This window comes from Notolepis coatsorum, assembly GCF_963971535.1.
Source record: "Notolepis coatsorum genome assembly, chromosome: 2".
In the NCBI taxonomy this organism is placed as follows: domain Eukaryota; kingdom Metazoa; phylum Chordata; class Actinopteri; order Aulopiformes; family Paralepididae; genus Notolepis; species Notolepis coatsorum.
The window spans coordinates 6378078-6399611 of NC_140166.1; the positions used below are offsets into that span (position 1 = coordinate 6378078).

General features: G+C 40.0%; 1 protein-coding gene across 4 annotated transcripts in view; it reads right to left on the minus strand.

The window, feature by feature from the left end:
* The window catches only part of pcsk5b (proprotein convertase subtilisin/kexin type 5b), a 292169-nt gene that overhangs the window by 37880 nt on the left and 232755 nt on the right, over nucleotides 1-21534 (minus strand). For all 4 annotated transcript variants that reach the window (XM_084338245.1, XM_084338244.1, XM_084338246.1 and 1 more), the window contains exons 12-15: nucleotides 12668-12856; nucleotides 10450-10586; nucleotides 8027-8167; nucleotides 2786-2888 (exon numbers count right to left, since the gene is read on the minus strand). In XM_084338245.1, the coding sequence (XP_084194371.1) occupies nucleotides 2786-2888; nucleotides 8027-8167; nucleotides 10450-10586; nucleotides 12668-12856 (570 nt within the window). The remainder of the gene's footprint in view (nucleotides 1-2785; nucleotides 2889-8026; nucleotides 8168-10449; nucleotides 10587-12667; nucleotides 12857-21534) is intronic.

Consider the following 21534-nt stretch of genomic DNA (forward strand, 5'->3'; position numbering starts at 1 on the left):
AACACTCAAGCCACATTCACACCAAGATAACAGGCTCAACACTCAAGCCACATTCACACCAAGCCAACAGGCTCAACACTCAAGCCACATTCACACCAAGATAACAGGCTCAACACTCAAGCCACATTCACACCAAGATAACAGGCTCAACACTCAAGCCACATTCACACCAAGATAACAGGCTCAACACTCAAGCCACATTCACACCAAGATAACAGGCTCAACACTCAAGCCACATTCACACCAAGATAACTGGCTCAACACTCAAGCCACATTCACACCAAGATAACAGGCTCAACACTCAAGCCACATTCACACCAAGCCAACAGGCTCATTCAGCAACACTCTGCATTAACACCAAGCTAACAGGCTCATTCAGCAACACTCAAGCCACATTCACAGCAAGATAACAAACTCAACACTCATGTTCTAGAGCTTGAGGAAAGCCCAAGTATGATATTAAGAGAATGTTAAGACATAACCTAGTGTTGTTTTAACCTAGTGTTGTTCTTAACCTGGTGTTGTTCTAACCTGGTGTTGTTCTAACCTGTTGTTATAACCTGGTGTTGTTCTTAACCTAGTGTTATAACCTGGTGTTGTTCTAACCTGGTGTTGTTATAACCTGGTGTTGTTATAACCTGGTGTTGTTCTAACCTGGTGTTGTTCTAACCTGGTGTTATAACCTGATGTTGTTATAACCTGGTGTTGTTCTAACCTGGTGTTATAACCTGGTGTTGTTCTTAACCTGGTGGTCTTCTAACCGATGCACCGATCCGACTTTTTCAGTCCCGATACCGATACCTGGGTTTGGGTATTTTTTTAAATATATTAAAATATATTTGGTTTTTAAGAATTGTAAAGGAAATACTCCTTCTCTGAGGTGAGCACCTTAGATACCCTGTTGTAAACTCCGCCCACTGTATATTCTATCCTGGTTATTTATTATTATTATCACTATTATTTTTAAATTTTATTTATTATCATTATTATTTTTATATTTTTTATGCTTTCTTTTTGCCTGTTTTCGATTTTGTTTAGTTCTTGTCTTTATTGTTTTTTGTCATCCCTGTTCAATTTCAGTCCTGTCCGTGTCTCGTCATGTCCCATAAAAGCAAAAAAAGAAACATGGTGATATGTTATATATTGATAATCAACCTTTGCTTCTCTGTACCACCTATGTTTCACCAATAAAAGATATATATATATATTAGAGCTGGGCCGTTAACGCGATACTAGTATCGCGCGATAATATAATTGACGCAGTTAATCTAAAATTTTTTAAATAAAATAAAGATTTTTTTTTTTTTTACCTTTATTTACCCAGGGTAGGTTCTCTGAGCACAGATGCTCTTTTTCAGGAACGCCCTGCTTCACATTCACACAGTTCCATTCACACCTGGGAGCTGCCCAGTACAACCACAGTTGACACCATTGGCCACTGAACAACTCCACTGGAGCAGTTGATTTGCATTGGCAGGGTTTGGCCCTGTCTGGCACCCAACGGGAAAAATATTATAGGCACTGACTATAAGTAGACACCGCTACATAAAACAACCTGGTCTGCCTGAGTGACTGGTGGAAGAAGGAGAAATAGAGATTGGACTGATTGAGTCAAGCCATGTCACATACGGTAGTTCAAGTTTGAAATGCTTCTTTCTGTTTTGCTCCTGAGAGTGTGCTAGATACTGTACTGTACTGGTAATATTATTTATTTGTTAACTTCTGAATAAAACAACTTATTAAACACAAGTACATCTTATTGAACATTATTTTGATATTTCATTACCAATTATCATAGCAAAACAGCTTTTTCAAACAGTCTGTAATGCATTTTGGAAACGGAAGATGGGCTCATGGTGTAATGGGCCACCTGGCCTGAGAAACATAAGGAGGAAAGAAAAAGTAAGGACTTACTTCTGGTCATTATTTGGGTAGAACACACATATTTTGAATGCCTTCGGCAGATTGTAAAATTTTTTTGAGCCATTTTAATCTAGATTCATCGATTCTAGATTAAATCCAGGATTGCAGAAAGATTCATCTAGATTAAAAAAATGTATCTATGCCCACCTCTAATATATATATATATATATACCGTAATTCCTCTAATAGTAACCGGGTCTCAAATACAAGCCGGGTCTCTATTAATGGCCGGGTGCGCTCTTGAGCTAAGCAATTATAAGCCGGCCTCCTAATACAAGCCGGGTTACTAATATACTGAGCTGCATACTGAGCTAGTTACTTGATTTCACTTTGAAAACGTTGAAATGACCAGTGACCACCTGTAATTGCACTGTTTACTATTTCATACAGTACTTGGTTTCAATAAATGAACCCAGTACATTTGACTGGGTTCAAACTGACACAAAATGTTGATTTATTCATTATGATCCGTTTGAAAATTAGAAATATAGGCCTCTCTCTTATACAGGCCTCCTCCTAATACAAGCCTGGTACCCGCTACAGTTTAAACAAATACAAGCCGGGGTTACTATTAGAGGAATTACGGTATATAAAAAATTGTAAAGGATCACAAGTGTGTTTTTGATTTGTTGTAAACAAAGACAGAAAATAAACCAATATCGGATCGGTGCATCCCTACTTCTAACCTGGTGTTGTTCTAACCTGGTGTTGTTCTAACCTGGTGTTGTTCTAACCTGGTGTTGTTCTAACCTGGTGTTGTTCTAACCTGGTGTTGTTCTAACCTGGTGTTGTTCTAACCTGGTGTTGTTCTAACCTGGTGTTGTTCTAACCTGGTGTTGTTCTAACCTGGTGTTGTTCTAACCTGGTGTTGTTCTTGAACTTGAGGAAGTAGTGCAGACAGTTGATGCACTGGTGGGGGCCGGGGCCCTCGCAGCCGTTCTCGTTGCACTCAGGGTCGCAGCGACCTGTGGAAGTAAGAGAATAAAAGCATTACAAAGTGAAAACAGACAAAAGATAATAAACAAAGAAAATAACCCATAGTAATGAATGGGGGTGTAAATAGTTCCTACATGAAACTGTTCACAACCAGGTCTGTGGATTGGCACTAAAAACAAGATTACAAACATCACAAAACAAACTGGTCAGACTACTGCTTGACCTTACTCCTAAAACCCACCTCACCCCTGCCCATTTTGACAACCTAGGATGGCTTAGAGTAGACGACAGAGTACAGCAACTTGCAATGGGCCTGGTCTACAAGATACACTACACCACTAAGGTACCCATGTACATGTCGAAATACTTCCCAAAGGTCAGTGAATACCACGACCACAACACCAGAGGGAGTTCCACAAATCATGTCCAACCCAGATTCGGCTCAAACAAGGGACTAAACACGTTTAGCAATTATGCCCACGGGCGCCTGAGCAATGGAGCAAGTGGAGCAGCTGCACCCCCACAATAGAACTTGGGGGAGCAAACGTGTGCTTTTGCACCCCCACTTTTTGATCATATGAAAAATATGATATGTCCCCCCCCCAATATATAAATGTAACCATAACTACGTAATTTCAATCAAATTAATAATACGCAATGACACTTAATAGCGAGTTTTTAAGTTTCCAAAGATTGTGACCCCCCCGCCCTCCACATTTTAATGGTTTGATCAACTGCCTCCCACGGTCCCTCCCCCAGAGCATGAGGTCATGCGATGGTACCACAACGTGTTGCTCCCGCAAGTAAACACGGCCGGGCAGGTTATGTTCACCTGATGACTCTGTGCAGCTACACAAAATGTCAGAAGTTTGGAAGCATTTTAAAATTGAAACCAAAGCCAGTCCAATATAGCTAGTTGCAATGTTTGCAAGGCGGGCGTTATGTGACTAGAGCGAGCAAATGAATGGGGGAGGCGGCTGGTGCCAAACAGCTGTTTTGAATGCCTCGTTTGAATGAAGAAAATTCATCTGGATATTGGATAACATTCGCTTTGTGAGGATTATTCGTCTGCGTTTCACACCAAAATGGAGCAAATCATTACGTAAGTCGAACACTGTGACTGTATACTAAATGCGCAAACAGATTGAAACTGAATATTTCTCATATGGTGATGCGAGCCGCCGCGCTCGACTGGGGCTATTGATAGCGTCAATATATGAGCTACGTTGCAGCTAGCGTTAGCGTTACCTAACCATTAGCTAATGCTGGCTTTAAAGTCAATGTTAGCTTGCTTGGTATCCAACGCTAACTCGGCAGACAGTGAAGTGATGCTACTGTAATGTATAGCTACGTGCCTAGTTAGCGTTAGCTAAAAGAGCCCTCGCTGTGAATCTTTCATGATGTTGACATGGTCATGATTTAAGAATGGTTGTTGTTGTTTTTGTTGTTGTTGCTACTGCTGCTGGGGATGCGAACGGAGGGGCTTGTCTAGCTTCGCCAGTTTCTGACAAAAATGCGTCAAATTGGTTACTAATGTGAAAGATCGGCTCGGGAAAGATCGGTATCGGCAGATACTCAAAATCTAAATAAAAAAAACGCGATCGGGACATCCCTAATTAATATATTATTATTATTATACTAATTGGCTATCATACTGCAATATAAACTGAGTTTTATAGTGAAAAGAGCAGCTTTATTGGTCAAGATTGAAGGCTCTATATTGCAGGAAATTGCACATACAGGTGTTCATTCAATTTAAAAAAATCTGCCGTGGAGGGGGTCGTGCCAGACGCCTTCCAAACCACCCCTTGCCTGTCACTTAATAATCTTGCACCCCCACTTTCAACTATAACTAGGCGGCCATGATTATGCCACAATAATGTGGAACGCCCTACCCACAGCCGTAAAATAATGTGAATCCCTACCCACCTTATTATAGCTATGGATCTAATAACAACGTTGATTGTCAGTGAGTTTCTTCCGGTCAACATGCAAAAAACAGAAAAAAATTTCATCCATACATTTCCGTTTTATACTGTGGTGAATATGAGTATAGTTTTAGAGTGATCTGTGTAATCCCAGGAAACTACGCCAAACAGCGCTTTACTGCATTTTATTATAAATCATACCATTTCTCGCCTGATTATTGAATCAATCTGAAATCAATGCTAGATTATCGGTATTATGTTTCATCATGCATGCACGAAAGGGTGGGGGGAGGTAGTTTTTCTATGCTTCGATCGCCACCAACAGCATACATTACACAGTACATTATACACACGCTGCGATCGCGGGGGGGAAATTATCAGAACAACGCAAGATTGATAATAATAATAACTAGACAATTCCACGCGGGGGAAATTGTGAAAGTGTGGGTGACGCCTGTGCACCGCCGGCCAACGGGAGAGGGTCTCTCGCGAGTATCTATGACAAACAAAAGAAATTTATTAAAAAAACTTTTCCGAGTTTTTAAAATGTTTGGGACTTTTCAGTTTTTTTTCATTTTCCGAGTTTTAAAAAAAAATCTGACTTTTCAGAGTTTTTAAAACATTTCTGACTTTTCAGAGTTTTTAAAAAAATTTTAAGAGTTTTTTATTTTTTTTAGCTTTTCAGAGTTTTTTTAATTGTCTGACTTTTCCGAGTTTTTTTACTTTTTCGGACTTTTCCGAGTTTTTTAACTTTTTCAGACTTCAGAGTTTTTTAAATGTTTCTGACTTTTCAGAGTTTTGAATTTTTTTTGGGACTAAGGGGGTGTGGCCTAAGGGGGCGTGGTCTAATGATCGGGGGAGTGGTCAACATCAACCAATGAAAGAGGATATCCCTACCGAGTCCAATGGCACAACCCGCAAGTCTCGACGACAAACGGTTCAAGAGATACACTGAGGGGGTGTGGCGTAAGGGGGCGTGGTCTAAGGATCGGGGGAGTGGTCAACATCGACCAATGAAAGAGGATATCCCTACCGAGTACAATGGGTCAACATAGACCAATGAAAGAGCACATCCCTACTGAGTACAATGACACAACCCGCAAGACAGAGGGCGCTGTCAAGCAATTCAGTACTGCTACACAGAAGGGCGATTAAGGGTTAACTCCATGAGAGGTCATTGGCAGGTCAGCTGTAGCCATGGGCCCATGAGCCACACACCTGTTACCTAATTAGGCACGAATGACTTGCACTTTCGATACAATGCATTTCAATGAGGGCAGACGCATGCCTGCAGTCTCACGATGTTTAAAAGAAAAGTATAAGACATTAAGCTTATTGCCGTTAATGTGAGCACCTGACTTTGATAGCACCTGAGGATCCCAATGAAGGGTTGTGTGCGATATTGTGTCATTCCATCGGCAATTGTGGCCTTGGTGGCGATCGGGACACAAGGGGGGGAAAAGCTAAATAATCTGGTTTTTCTAGAGTGCGAACACATTGGTGTCTATGGGGAGGAGAACCTTCAAACAAATGGTCATCAGTTGAGATAGAAATGTCCAATTCCATTAATTTTTCTTTTGTGAGCGAGCCGACAGCCGTGTCATCGTTTTGATGTGTTTTTTTTTCTACGTCCAAAATTGAGATCACTGTCACAATTTAGCCAAGGTGGTGGAAAAAAAATATTTCAGCTCCTCCACTCTAACTTGCAATGCATTTCCAATGGGACCGAAATTTTCCTGTTTAAAGTCGATTTGTAGCCAAATGGTGCGGTGAAACTTTCCGAAAAGCAATAGCGCTGTGACTTGGAGCAAGCCGGTCGTTTTGATACCTTTCACGTGTATGGGGCGCGAACGCTCTGGCAGGAGTTGTGTTTGCAAAATCGGCGGAATAAAGAAATAATAAAAAGAGTATAGATTACTATAGTGTGGGTGGCAACCTGGCTTCGCTAATAATGGATTGGATTTATATAGCGCTCTTATATAACCCCAGTGACCCCAGAGCGCTTACAGAGTCCATTATTCGTTCATACACAGTCATACCGGTGGTGGTAAGCTACAATTGCAGCCAGAGCTGCCCTGACATATAGTCCTTACCTTGTCTATCAGTGTGGATTGTGGGAGTGAGCTTGGGAGAGCGTCTGTCAGTGTATAAGTGCATTTGTTGTCTTGTTTTTTGTTTTGTTATGTATTGTATTGTATTGTATGTTTTGTATCCTATGTTAAGGACCCCCTCGAAAACAAGATAGCATATCTCAAGGGGTTTATCCTTCAAATAAAATTTCAAATATTTCAAATTTCAAATGTACTGCAAAAAGAATAATCCAATTATCTGATTGCCATTCCAAATACTGATTGCGATCGTGTGTCCAACTTTATCCAGCATTGCACATGAACGGGCGGGCGGGGACCCTCGTCGATGCCATCCCTATAAGCGCTTGTTTTGCCGGAGTGTTTAGACCCTGCCCCCACGCCGCAGCTCGGCCGAGAAAACAAACCACATTGTTTCAAATGGAGTGCAATAGCGGCCGCAAGGCGTTAGGCGGCGGTATTGGCCGTTTGCGATCTCAGAGCCATTCCCAATGATAACATCAGGCTGGATGGATGAATTATGAATGGATATAGCTAATAAAAGAAATAACGATTAAAACCCGACTTTTCTTGGGTTTGGCGCTCAAGCGATGGCGAGTTAACCCGACTTATCTCGGGTCTGGTGTCCATTGTGTTAAAGGGGATCTTCTATTTTTATTTTGTGTGAACTGCCCCTTTAAGGGAAATCAAATATAGTCGGTTCTAAAACGCTGGTTTCGTTGTCTTTCGTTGTCATGTTCAAACAGTCTATAGATAAATGGACTTGATTGGTATTTTCCATTTGTGCTTTTCTAAATTCTCTCTTTAGGCAGGCGACACCACTGTTGATCAAAGGGGTTGACTTAACAGAGAGAGACCAGCCGTGTACTGCACGGTCACCTGTTACTTAGCAACAACCACGTGGAGCTAAAATGGCTGCCTGCGATGTGTTAATAACTGGTGTTAATTTAACACCATGTTAATTTCACTTTAAAAAAAATAACATTCTGGAAGCGTTCTCTCTCTATATATATATATATATATATTTTTTTTTTATCCATCATAGTTATAGTTTCCATTCAAATTCTGAATCGACTGAATTGAAAGTGAACCGACCACCACCGTGCTATTATGTTGTCATGGTAACCGGTGCTGTCGACGCATCAGACATACCACTGTACTCCTCCGTGAACTCCTCATCTGCGGGCAGCCCGATGGAGCGCGGCCTGTCGACGTGCGTGGATTCGCTGCGCTGGGCGGAGTACGGGTGCACAGAGGTGCCATAAAGCACCAAGGACCACTCCTTCAGCTTACCTGCAGACAAACAAGTGTCAGCCAACTCCAAACACATGGTTTAGTTGGGTTCTATCTAGGGGTGGTTTGGTTGGGTTATGTAAACAGGTTGTAGTGGTTTAGTTAGGTTAAGTAAACAGGTTATACTAGTTTCCTTGGGTCATGTAAACAGGTTGTAGTGGTTTAGTTAGGTTAAGTAAACAGGTTATACTAGTTTCCTTGGGTCATGTAAACAGGTTGTAGTGGTTTAGTTAGGTTAAGTAAACAGGTTATACTAGTTTCCTTGGGTCATGTAAACAGGTTGTAGTGGTTTAGTTAGGTTAAGTAAACAGGTTATACTAGTTTCCTTGGGTCATGTAAACAGGTTCTAGTGGTTTAGTTATGTAAACAGGTTCTAGTGGTGTAGTCATGTAAACAGATTCTAGTGGTTTAGTTATGTAAACAGATTCTAGTGGTTTAGTCATGTAAACAAGTTCTAGTGGTTTAGTTATATAAACAGGTTCTAGTGGTTTAGTTATGTAAACAGGTTCTAGTGGTTTAGTTATGTAAACAGATTCTAGTGGTGTAGTCATGTAAACAGATTCTAGTGGTTTAGTTATGTAAACAGATTCTAGTGGTGTAGTCATGTAAACAAGTTCTAGTGGTTTAGTTATATAAACAGGTTCTAGTGGTTTAGTTATGTAAACAGGTTCTAGTGGTTTAGTTATGTAAACAGGTTCTAGTGGTTTAGTTATGTAAACAGGTTCTAGTGGTTTAGTTATGTAAACAGGTTCTAGTGGTTTAGTTAAGTAAAGTTTAGTTAATTGGTTTAGTTATGTAAACAGATTCTAGTGGTGTAGTTGTGTAAACAGATTCTAGTGTGTAGTTATGTAAACAGATTCTAGTGGTTTAGTTATGTAAACAGATTCTAGTAGTTTAGTTAGGGAGGCAATTTCTACCCTACATTGTAAAGCGCTTTGAGTGTCTAGAAAAGCGCTATAAATGCAATTAATTATTATTATGCAAACAGGTTCTAGTGGTTTAGTTATGTAAACAGGTTCTAGTGGTTTAGTTATGTAAAGTTTAGTTAATTGGTTTAGTTATGTAAACAGGTTCTAGTGGTTTAGTCATGTAAACAGATTCTAGTGGTTTAGTTATGTAAACAGATTCTAGTGTGTAGTTATGTAAACAGATTCTAGTGGTTTAGTTGTGTAAACAGATTCTAGTGGTTTAGTCATGTAAACAGATTCTAGTGGTTTAGTTATGTAAACAGATTCTAGTGGTTTAGTTGTGTAAACAGATTCTAGTGTGTAGTTATGTAAACAGATTCTAGTGGTTTAGTTATGTAAACAGATTCTAGTGTGTAGTTATGTAAACAGATTCTAGTGTGTAGTTATGTAAACAGATTCTAGTGGTTTAGTTATGTAAACAGATTCTAGTGGTTTAGTCATGTTATTCTAGTGGTGTAGTTATGTAAACAGATTCTAGTGGTTTAGTCATGTTATTCTAGTGGTATAGTTATGTAAACAGATTCTAGTGGTGTAGTTATGTAAACAGATTCTAGTGGTTTAGTTGTGTAAACAGATTCTAGTGGTTTAGTTATGTAAACAGTTTCTAGTGGTTTAGTTGTGTAAACAGATTCTAGTGGTTTAGTTATGTAAACAGATTCTAGTGGTTTAATCATGTAAACAGATTCTAGTGTGTAGTTATGTAAACAGATTCTAGTGTGTAGTTATGTAAACAGATTCTAGTGGTTTAGTCATGTTATTCTAGTGGTGTAGTTATGTAAACAGATTCTAGTGTGTAGTTATGTAAACAGATTCTAGTGGTTTAGTTATGTAAGCAGATTCTAGTGGTTTAGTCATGTTATTCTAGTGGTGTAGTTATGTAAACAGATTCTAGTGGTTTAGTTATGTAAACAGATTCTAGTGGTTTAGTTATGTAAGCAGATTCTAGTGGTTTAGTCATGTTATTCTAGTGGTGTAGTTATGTAAACAGATTCTAGTGTGTAGTTATGTAAACAGATTCTAGTGGTGTAGTTGTGTAAACAGATTCTAGTGGTTTAGTTGTGTAAACAGATTCTAGTGGTTTAGTCATGTAAACAGATTCTAGTTGTGTAGTTGTGTAAACAGATTCTAGTGGTTTAGTTATGTAAACAGATTCTAGTGGTTTAGTTATGTAAACAGATTCTAGTGTGTAGTTGTGTAAACAGATTCTAGTGGTGTAGTTGTGTAAACAGATTCTAGTGGTGTAGTTGTGTAAACAGATTCTAGTGGTTTAGTTATGTAAACAGATTCTAGTTGTGTAGTTGTGTAAACAGGTACCTGGTACTTTCTGGCTGCGGAGCTGTGAGGGGGAGTCGTGGATCTCCAGGGTCCAGTCTCCTGCTGCCTTCTCCCCCCAGCAGTGTGTGGTCATGAACTCCCAGTTCTTAAACCCCTCCATGGAGTGGTCAAATAACCTGGACACCACACACACAGGTATAACCAACTTGGATTTGAACCTAGGCTCTCTGCATGGGAAACCCAACATCTACTGGTCAACCAAAGTAATCCGTTCTGGTATAGGGCGATATTAGGCTTACTTGCCTTTAGGCCAAGGAGAATATTATGAAAAAATAAACTTTTGAACCAAATCCAATGAATGAATGAACGTATACGTTTTTTTTAGTATATAAAAAAAATATATATAAAACTCAAATATATCTGTTCATTTGACATATATATATATACACACACACAAAATAATTTTAAAAAGACAATAAAAAGATAAACAGTAATTTACCTGTTAGCCAGCAGCTGAGACTTGGTTCTAGTGGTTTACCTGTTAGCCAGCAGCTGATACTTGGTTCTAGTGGTTTACCTGTTAGCCAGCAGCTGATACTTGGTTCTAGTGGTTTACCTGTTAGCCAGCAGCTGAGACTTGGTTCTAGTGGTTTACCTGTTAGCCAGCAGCTGAGACTTGTTTCTAGTGGTTTACCTGTTAGCCAGCAGCTGATACTTGGTTCTAGTGGTTTACCTGTTAGCCAGCAGCTGAGACTTGGTTCTAGTGGTTTACCTGTTAGCCAGCAGCTGAGACTTGGTTCTAGTGGTTTACCTGTTAGCCAGCAGCTGATACTTGGTTCTAGTGGTTTACCTGTTAGCCAGCAGCTGAGACTTGGTTCTAGTGGTTTACCTGTTAGCCAGCAGCTGAGACTTGGTTCTAGTGGTTTACCTGTTAGCCAGCAGCTGATACTTGGTTCTAGTGGTTTACCTGTTAGCCAGCAGCTGAGACTTGGTTCTAGTGGTTTACCTGTTAGCCAGCAGCTGATACTTGGTTCTAGTGGTTTACCTGTTAGCCAGCAGCTGAGACTTGGTTCTAGTGGTTTACCTGTTAGCCAGCAGCTGAGACTTGGTTCTAGTGGTTTACCTGTTAGCCAGCAGCTGAGACTTGGTTCTAGTGGTGGTTTACCTGTTAGCCAGCAGCTGAGACTTGGTTCTAGTGGTTTACCTGTTAGCCAGCAGCTTAGACTTGGTTCTAGTGGTTTACCTGTTAGCCAGCAGCTGAGACTTGGTTCTAGTGGTTTACCTGTTAGCCAGCAGCTGAGACTTGGTTCTAGTGGTTTACCTGTTAGCCAGCAGCTGAGACTTGGTTCTAGTGGTTTACCTGTTAGCCAGCAGCTGAGACTTGGTTCTAGTGGTTTACCTGTTAGCCAGCAGCTGAGACTTGGTTCTAGTGGTTTACCTGTTAGCCAGCAGCTGAGACTTGGTTCTAGTGGTTTACCTGTTAGCCAGCAGCTGAGACTTGGTTCTAGTGGTTTACCTGTTAGCCAGCAGCTGATACTTGGTTCTAGTGGTTTACCTGTTAGCCAGCAGCTGAGACTTGGTTCTAGTGGTTTACCTGTTAGCCAGCAGCTGATACTTGGTTCTAGTGGTTTACCTGTTAGCCAGCAGCTGAGACTTGGTTCTAGTGGTTTACCTGTTAGCCAGCAGCTGAGACTTGGTTCTAGTGGTTTACCTGTTAGCCAGCAGCTGAGACTTGGTTCTAGTGGTTTACCTGTTAGCCAGCAGCTGAGACTTGGTTCTAGTGGTTTACATGTTAGCCAGCAGCTGAGACTTGGTTCTAGTGGTTTACCTGTTAGCCAGCAGCTGAGACTTGGTTCTAGTGGTTTACCTGTTAGCCAGCAGCTGAGACTTGGTTCTAGTGGTTTACCTGTTAGCCAGCAGCTGAGACTTGGTTCTAGTGGTTTACCTGTTAGCCAGCAGCTGAGACTTGGTTCTAGTGGTTTACCTGTTAGCCAGCAGCTGAGACTTGGTTCTAGTGGTTTACATGTTAGCCAGCAGCTGATACTTGGTTCTAGTGGTTTACCTGTTAGCCAGCAGCTGAGACTTGGTTCTAGTGGTTTACCTGTTAGCCAGCAGCTGAGACTTGGTTCTAGTGGTTTACCTGTTAGCCAGCAGCTGAGACTTGGTTCTAGTGGTTTACCTGTTAGCCAGCAGCTGAGACTTGGTTCTAGTGGTTTACCTGTTAGCCAGCAGCTGAGACTTGGTTCTAGTGGTTTACCTGTTAGCCAGCAGCTGAGACTTGGTTCCGGAGGGGGAAGTGAGGTTGATTGACAGGTCCCCTCGGCGGGGATGTGTGATGGTGATGCGCACGACCACATGCTCCAGGTAGATGACGTGGTGGTTGGAGTTGTCGGTGCAGCCCGTGGCCTTGTACACGGAACGAACCACGTGGTCCGGACGAATTGTTCTGGAACACAAGAGGAAAACCAATCAGATGGTTTGGACTAAAGGTAGTTAGTATTATAACTTATTATAGAGTGGATTTCTCCAGATTTTTTTACCAAAGTGCAATACCAAGTGGTGCTCTTTTGCCTAGAGGTCGCTGTTTGACGGCATTAGAGATTCTACCTTTAAGAAAGAAATGATACACTGGTGCCGTCTGAAAACCTTGTATCTGTAAAAAGTATGTGTTTCAGAAAAGCTTTACTCCCTGATTCACACAGTTTTTTTTAAACTATACATTGTGTTTTTGATGGGATTTTTGGCCACAGAGTTAAAGGTGCTATAGATAACATTCAGCCACTAGATGTCGCACTTGAGCACCAGCATGTAATCTTTTCCAAACCGGTGTATTCCATGTGGGGAAATGGGAAGTAGGGAGGGGATACATGCCTGCAAAATGTAAACATTAATTTTGGACCTGCAAACATAAAAAGATAAATTCCATTAATAAATATCTTTTTTGGGGGGAAAGCAATACTTTTAGTCCACACCTTTGTAAAAACCCTGTCAATTTATATATGTATATAAAAAAGCTATCTATAATAGCACCTATAATGCAACTTAATCAGCACATAAAAATACCATGTAAACAATCAACTTAATTCATTCTATTTTACCTTTGTATACGAAAATTAAATGTCACTCAAAGTAATCAGTTAGGGGCAGGGTGCTTCTTTAGTGTAACATTACATCAAACGGTCTTCGAGCACAGTGGCTCAGGCGGTAGAGCGGACGTCTGGTAATCGGAAAGTTCCAGATTCTGGCCCCTCCCGGGCAGCGTGTTGAAGTAGTAATCAGACTCAGCGTGAACGTGTGAGTGAATGTGAGGCATAAGTTGTAAAGCACTTTGGATAAAAGCACTACATAAATAGAGTCAATTTGGATTGTTAGTAACTGTCTAACTGCATATATAACTGTTCCCACTAGAGGGCGCTCTAGGCGGAGCCACTCCTGATAACACCAGGTGGCGAGTATAAATAGAGATGTCTCCTCCCCCTCTACCTCTTTCTCCACCAGCCTCTCAGTGAGAGGAGAACTCATGTGCTGCTGCTCATACCATGTGAATGAATGAATAAACCACGCCGCTTAAAGGCTAAAGATAGAAACCATGCCTCTTGACCACATTATTGTCGCCCCATAGCCAGATTCTGTCAACAACCAACAACAACAGCGTAGTGCACACAAGAGTGTCATCTACCTATTCTTCAAATAGTTACCAATGATTCAAAATCCTCTCGATAACCGCAATGACATACATGCACCATCCAACACAAAAACAAGGTCCCAACAGAAAACGCAAATAAGGTACTAATCGACCATAGGAAGAAAGGTACATAATGTACATTATGTTGTAGCCAGTAATATATTTACATTGTATAGGCAAAAGTCCAAAACAAAGGCTGCGACCAGGAGATGAGCGAACAATCATTGTGGGAGAGTGCTCTCACCACTATCTAAAGGTTAGTTTTAACATTCGCTTAATGGTTATGGTTAGGACATAAAGTTACAATATGTAAATATATTACCTATGGCTATAACATAATGTACATTATATAAAAATAATTTCCCTTGTGGTCGATTAATACTTTATTTACATAGTAAAGCTTTTTTTACACACTTTAAATGCTTTATTTGAATCAGCCAATTAAATTACAGATTAAGATTAAAATATTGTAGGTTAAACATGGTTTCACAGGGATTTAAGAAGAATGCAAATAGCATCGTTTTCTGCCAGAAGAACCACATTTCACCATAGTGTCTGCCGCAGACTTCTAAAGAAAGATTTTAAATAGCACGTTACGATCACTCTCAAACGTCACTGGGACTAAGTTGCAGAGTATGCAAGGAGAGTGGCAGTGTTTTTTTTTTTTTTTTTTAACATGAAACTAGACAAACAATACAGTAACAGTAATAATCAATGATAAATCACAGGACAATGACAGAAATAATAATAATAATAATAATAATAATAATAATAATAATAATAATAATAATAATAATAATAATAATAATAATAATAATAAATAATAAATAATAATAATAATAATAATAATAATAATAATAATAATAATAATAATAATAATAATAATAATAATAATAATAATGACAATCCAGTAATTAAATCAAAATAAATGTAGTGGCGGTGGTTGTTGTTGTTCTTTCTAGTTGTCCGTTGTGTTATGAACTGATAAAAGTATGTTCTTATAAAGAGAAGCCGTAAGGCTAGAAGAGGTCCTAATAAAGACTCAGCCTTCTAAGGCAACGGTTCCATTAGAAACACAGTGTGATAGCAACGTATCCAAAGCATTACTCAGCACATCTAGTATGTATGGGACTAATAACCAGAGCCAATACCAATGACTGGCATGATCTAATAACAAGAAGGCTGTTGGTTCAATCCCTGATAGGAGGGTGTATTCCAGCTGTGAGCTGAGCAACTGGAGGTCGGGTGGCGTTACACTCTACAGTGACGAAGGGCCCTTGAGCAAGGCACCTAATCACTTGACTGCTCCAAGGACGCAGGACTGCAAGCAAACCTGCCTGTAAGATGGATCTTTATTAAATCCCTGTGGGGAGATGTGGGTGTCGAAGCATCGACAGGAGAGCAAGAGGAGGGGCGCAGGCAGGATCATAACAAGACAATATGAGAATGAAAATATTGCAAAAACATTTATTTAAGAAAAAGGTCTGAACTGCACTGGATCTCTGGACAGGTGAGCCTTATGTCACTCTATCAATAATATCACTAATATCAGGGTTCCTGTGGGCTTCAACGAGTTACATTTAAGACTTTTTAAGACCACCTTAAATAGAATTTAATACCCATTTCACGGCCATACTGGCAAAAAAGGATGAAGGAAAACTACTATGAAAGAAGAATTGTTGGGGAAGACCGAGGGCTAGATCCACAAAGAATGGATTGCACGGAGCAAGTTGCACCCTTACTTACCAATTGTGTGTATTGAGCCGTCCTGTATTGTACCCATTCTGCAATCTGTTAATACAATTTTCATTCAATCAATCACCGTGCAGATTGATTGATTGAATGAAAGTTTTATTAACAGATTGCAGAATGGGTACAATACAGTACGGCTAAATACACACAATTGTTAAGGGGATGCAGACCAGAGAAAGACTTTCGTCTGGTTTACATCAGGGTCCCCCATTTTCAATTAATAATGAATTGTAAGTAAGGGTGCAACTTGCTCCGTGCAATCCATTCTTTGTGGATCTAGCCCTGAGACTGCTGTTACTGTACTGCTTACTTTAAAGCCCAGATATTTCCCCCAAACACATTTAAACCAGATAGAGAGGTTATCGCAACATAGAAGTATCTTACTAACCGGATATCTATTAAAATATATTATATATATTTAAGGCCTAAAGTTCAGATGATTAAATATAAGACTTTTTTAAGACCCTGTGGGAACCCTGGTATAATATACAGACTCCATCAATAGTATCACTATGTACAGCTCACCCTGGTATAATATGCAGAGTAGACTATATCAATAATGTCACTATGTACAGCTCACCCTGGTATAATATGCAGAGTAGACTATATCAATAATGTCACTATGTACAGCTCACCCTGGTATAATATACAGAGTAGATTATATCAATAATGTCACTATGTACAGCTCACCCTGGTATAATATACAGAGTAGACTATATCAATAATATTACTATGTACAGCTCACCCTGGTATAATATACAGAGTAGACTATATCAATAATGTCACTATGTACAGCTCACCCTGGTATAATATACAGAGTAGACTATATCAATAATGTCACTATGTACAGCTCACCCTGGTATAATATACAGAGTAGACTATATCAACAATGTCACTATGTACAGCTCACCCTGGTATAATTTACAGACTCCCATCAATATGTACAGCCCAGTATAAATAAACAGATTATCAATAAATATAAATGTGCGTAGAAATATGATTGAAGATGTGAGTGAATGGTATGCAAGTCTTTGTGCAAAGTGCGTCTGAGCAGGGTTTAGTAGTTACAGGTCTAACCATTTCTAATAGTTCTCCAGTTCTCCAGCAGTTAACCCAGGCACTCCTTGCTCTCGGTTGCGGAGCTTGGTGTCTACAGGCACAAAGGACTGACCGACGCAATTTGTGGTGCGTCAGCTTGCAGCCGGACATCATTCTACTGAACACACAGAGGAAACTGGTATCCATCTTCTTGTCTGACTCAGGAGAAGACAGTTAAGCGCATTTCCCATAATGTTGGTGTGTTCTTTTAAGAGTCTGATAAAAACTGCCTGTAAAGTAGCCTAAATCCTTATGCAGGACAGACTGTTAAATGCAGAGGTTAGATGCGGTTTCAGCGAGAGCGCAAACCCTTTGAGGTTCATCGATGCACGCTTCCCTCGCTCCGACGCCATCACTGCACAACGTCACCGATCTGGACGCACTTTGGATTTAAGCCGAATGGGAGAATTAAATCAGCAATTGCAATTATTTGTCAGACAACAATTGTCGTTACAAAATGTCACGATTCTAGCTCTGTCCTTCCTGAAGATACTGCGTGTGTGTGTCTGGGGGAGGTGTGCGATGTGACGGATTCCAGGGTCCTTGTGCAAATCGGCAAATAAAGTAATCGTACATTTTCCAATACATGAGCCACGGAGGAGCAAAATCAGCTGCAGGTTATCGGAGATGTGAAGCATGGAACAACAGGAGGGAAACACTGCGGTCTGAGCCAAGAGACATGAGGCAATCCATCCCCCGACTCCGCCGGCACCGGGCCTGGGAGGAGCCACAGGTCACTCTCCAGAACAGGAACGACAGCCAGATTTAAGGTCTCTGTAGTGCGGAACCATAAGCGATCTTCATCTCCGTGGAAACTCTAGTGGATCAGGGGCGACTGATCGATTGACCGATTGCATTAATTTGATAGAACGAAATATATTAACGAGCATTCTAACTATTAAAACAATAATGCTGTATATACATCTTCATTCTTACCGTGTATATATATATATATATATATATATATATATATATATATATATATATATATATATATATATATATATATATATCCACATCTGTCTGTACATAACTGCATATAATCCTTTTTACATATCTGTAGATACTATATATTCCTTACCTTTATGCTGCTGGTCAATATGACTACTACAATATTGTCTTAAAGGTCCAATGCATTATAAATGGCATTTTCCAGTGTTTAGCATTGTTTCCTAGCAATGGGGGATTATATCAATGTGGTCTGTGTCTCTAATTATCATATTGACTCATCAGTCTAGTCTCGAGTTCACGAGATCTTCCCTCACTCAACTAAGCCATTCTGATTTGACTGTTTTGCTGACGTGAATAATACTGGTTGTAGTCACCGCCCACAATTCGCTCAACAACAGAGCAGTGAAATAACTTCCTCAAACAGAGGGTCAGGGCTGTACACTGCGATCATCGAGTCGCAAATTGCCCCCTAATCTGGCCGGTGCGAGTGGAAAATATCATCTGGGGGCAAGCTTGCGAGTAGTGATTGCAACCCTTCATTCGCATTTCACTCCTAAATTAATCCATACAAATTGGATAAAACATTAGCCTACAACCAGGGCATAATGTTGCGGTTGTAATTTCATTAGACAGACCAGCGCGGACCTTTAATAACATGCAATTTGATTGACACGAGCAATGGGCTAACGTTAGCTGCTATCCACGGTATCCATTAGGATTATGCTAAGCTAACTAGCGTTAGCTGCTGCTAACCCTGGACACCAGTCAAAGCGGACTCCACAACACTAGTTCCATTCGGGAGGAAAGGGGGTGGGTTATATTGACAACAGAAGTTTAAACATAACTTCATATTTATTGGTTATTTGTTTCTGTTACTGTATATCATCCACTTTCCATCTCCGTCTGTTAAACGCGTCCTGTTTACATTCGAGTGTGACGTCATCACCTACGGCAGCTTAGACGATCAAAACGCGAACCTAGAACAAAACCCGGGGGGGGGGGGGGGGGGGGGGGGGGGCTGGCTCTCTCATTCGTTCTCGTTCCCTCTCTCTCTCTCTCTCTCTCTCTCGCTCCGATTGATTGAAAACTTTATTAACAGATTGCAGAATGGGTACAATACAGTACAGCTCTCTCTACATTCAATGATTTAAAGTAGCCAAACGTTACAGACAGTATAAATACTAACTGGATAGTTGATGATAAACATTTAATTTCATTATCTGAAATATTCTAAAATAATTAAGTCTGCTATAAGCCATTATCCCTTTGTGTGTGTGATTATTATTTTCTCACAGTAGTGTGTGTGTGTGTGTGTTTGGCTAAAGTGGATAGAAAACACAGTACTGTGCAAAAAAAAGGCACCCAAAAGTTTTTATATAAATGATCTTAGATTTAAATAAATTTTTGATTAGTGTGTCAGTAGACTACTCTTAGTACATTTTCATTAAATTATTTTTTAAAGCATCTTCATGGTTAAATAATGCAAACATATGTTGCAGGGACTTATTATAATCATCATATTGGCGTGACTGTATGCATCAAAGGGTTAAATCAAGCATTTTTAAGTGCTTTAGAGGAAATGTCAAAATATTGCGATATATATCGTGTATCGTGATATGGCCAAAAAATCTCGCGATATCATTTAGAGGCCATATCGCCCAGCCCTACTATAATGGTAAAATAGTTATTTAAAAATGTGCCCCTAAAAAATATTCTTTGCCCCTAAATTTCTCATTTAGGGGCAAGTGTGCCCCTAGTGAAAAAGCTTAGCGTACAGCCCTGTCTTCTATAAAGTCCCACCGTAAGAGCTATGGCCTCATACAGGTCCATTAAACCTTTTTGATTAGAGACTTTCCTTCGAGCCAAGTTGAACTGAACATTTCACTGTCAAAAGCGTAAACTTAAACAAGGTTGCGTCGCAACACGGTTTTCAAAATAAAGGTCACATATACAAATATCGTAGTAGGCCTCTCAATTCTTATAAAAAAAAGTCCCGGATATTAGGGCTGCAACGATTAGTCGACATAATCGACAATGTCGATTATAAAAAATCGTCGACGAGAAATTGTTGCGTCGATTAGTCATTAATTTTTGTTTGTTTTGTGCACTACCTATCTTTGTGAGAGTGGCTTCTCAGGGTTCCAGACAACATCATAACATGATGATCCCATAGCAAATTTTGGACATTGAAAACATTGTTCCCCTGCAGGAGATGATGATCAGACTAGACACACAATACATTACACACGCACTCCTCTCACTCACACACAGCGATCAGAGTAAGACACACACATACACACTCCTCTCACTCACACACAGCGATCAGAGTAAGACACACACACATACACACTCCTCTCACTCACACACAGCGATCAGAGTAAGACACACACATTCACACTCCTCTCTCTCACACACAGCAATCAGAGTAAGACACACACACATTCACACTCCTCTCACTCACACACAGCGATCAGAGTAAGACACACACACATACACAAATTACACAGTACACACCTCTCACTCACACAGCGATCAGAGTAAGACACACACACAAATTACACAGTACACACACTCCTCTCACTCACACAGCGATCAGAGTAAGACACACACACATACACACACAGACTCCTCTCACACACCGCAAACAAAAGACCTAGAAGTCTGTCTGATCTGACTCATCCCCCTCTCCCCTTACAGCTGTTCCACATCACCCTCCTGGTCCTGGACCAAGTTACAGCCCCATCAGCCGCGGTGCTGGGGGCAGATGCTGCTAGTTATTTTATTTTTTTATTATAATTTTTTTAGTTATTTAAAGTACACTTCCACTTTAATTTGTATTATTTAATTTATTTATCTTGTTATGAGTGATTGCTGTATTGTTCTTCAAATACATTTTCATTTAAAGTGGCTTAAGATCCAAATTCAAATGTTTCATGAGTCATTATTTTAATTTGCTATGGGATCATCATGTTATGATGTTGTTGTTTGGTCCTGACAAGAGTCTCAAAGTCTGGGGTGATGGTAGACAAGCAACTCTGAGGTCATGCTCAATGTCCAATCTGTTCCTCTGCTCTGTCTTCAGCTGGACCAGAGCTGAGAAGCCACTTTCACAAAGATAGGTAGTTAAAAAAAAAAAAAAAAAAAAAAAATTATATCCTTTTTTTTTTGTTTACATAATTGGTTTTCGATTAGTCGACTAATCGAAAAAATAATCGACAGATTAGTCGACTACCAAATTAGTCATTAGTTGCAGCCCTACCGGATATACATAAACATTAATTGGCATAGATCTCTATAAACGGCCCAACACATTGATCACTTTAGGCACACCCTGAAACCAGTAACATCACAAATATGAAGCGGGTAATTACCCATAAAAATAATAAACCTTTCATGGGGTTATTTACAATAATAATAATTCATTTTATTTATAAAGCACTTTTCATTGTGAAACAAAGGTATGCAGAGTTTCTTGTCCTCCTGATTAATGCAATGTTGTGTGTGTGTGTGTGTTGTGGTGATCTCATTCAAGGAGCACTACAAGCGCATGCACACACACTAGGGCTGGGCGATATGGCCTAAATATGATATCACGATATTTTCTGACCTTTCGGCGATACACGATACGCATCACGATG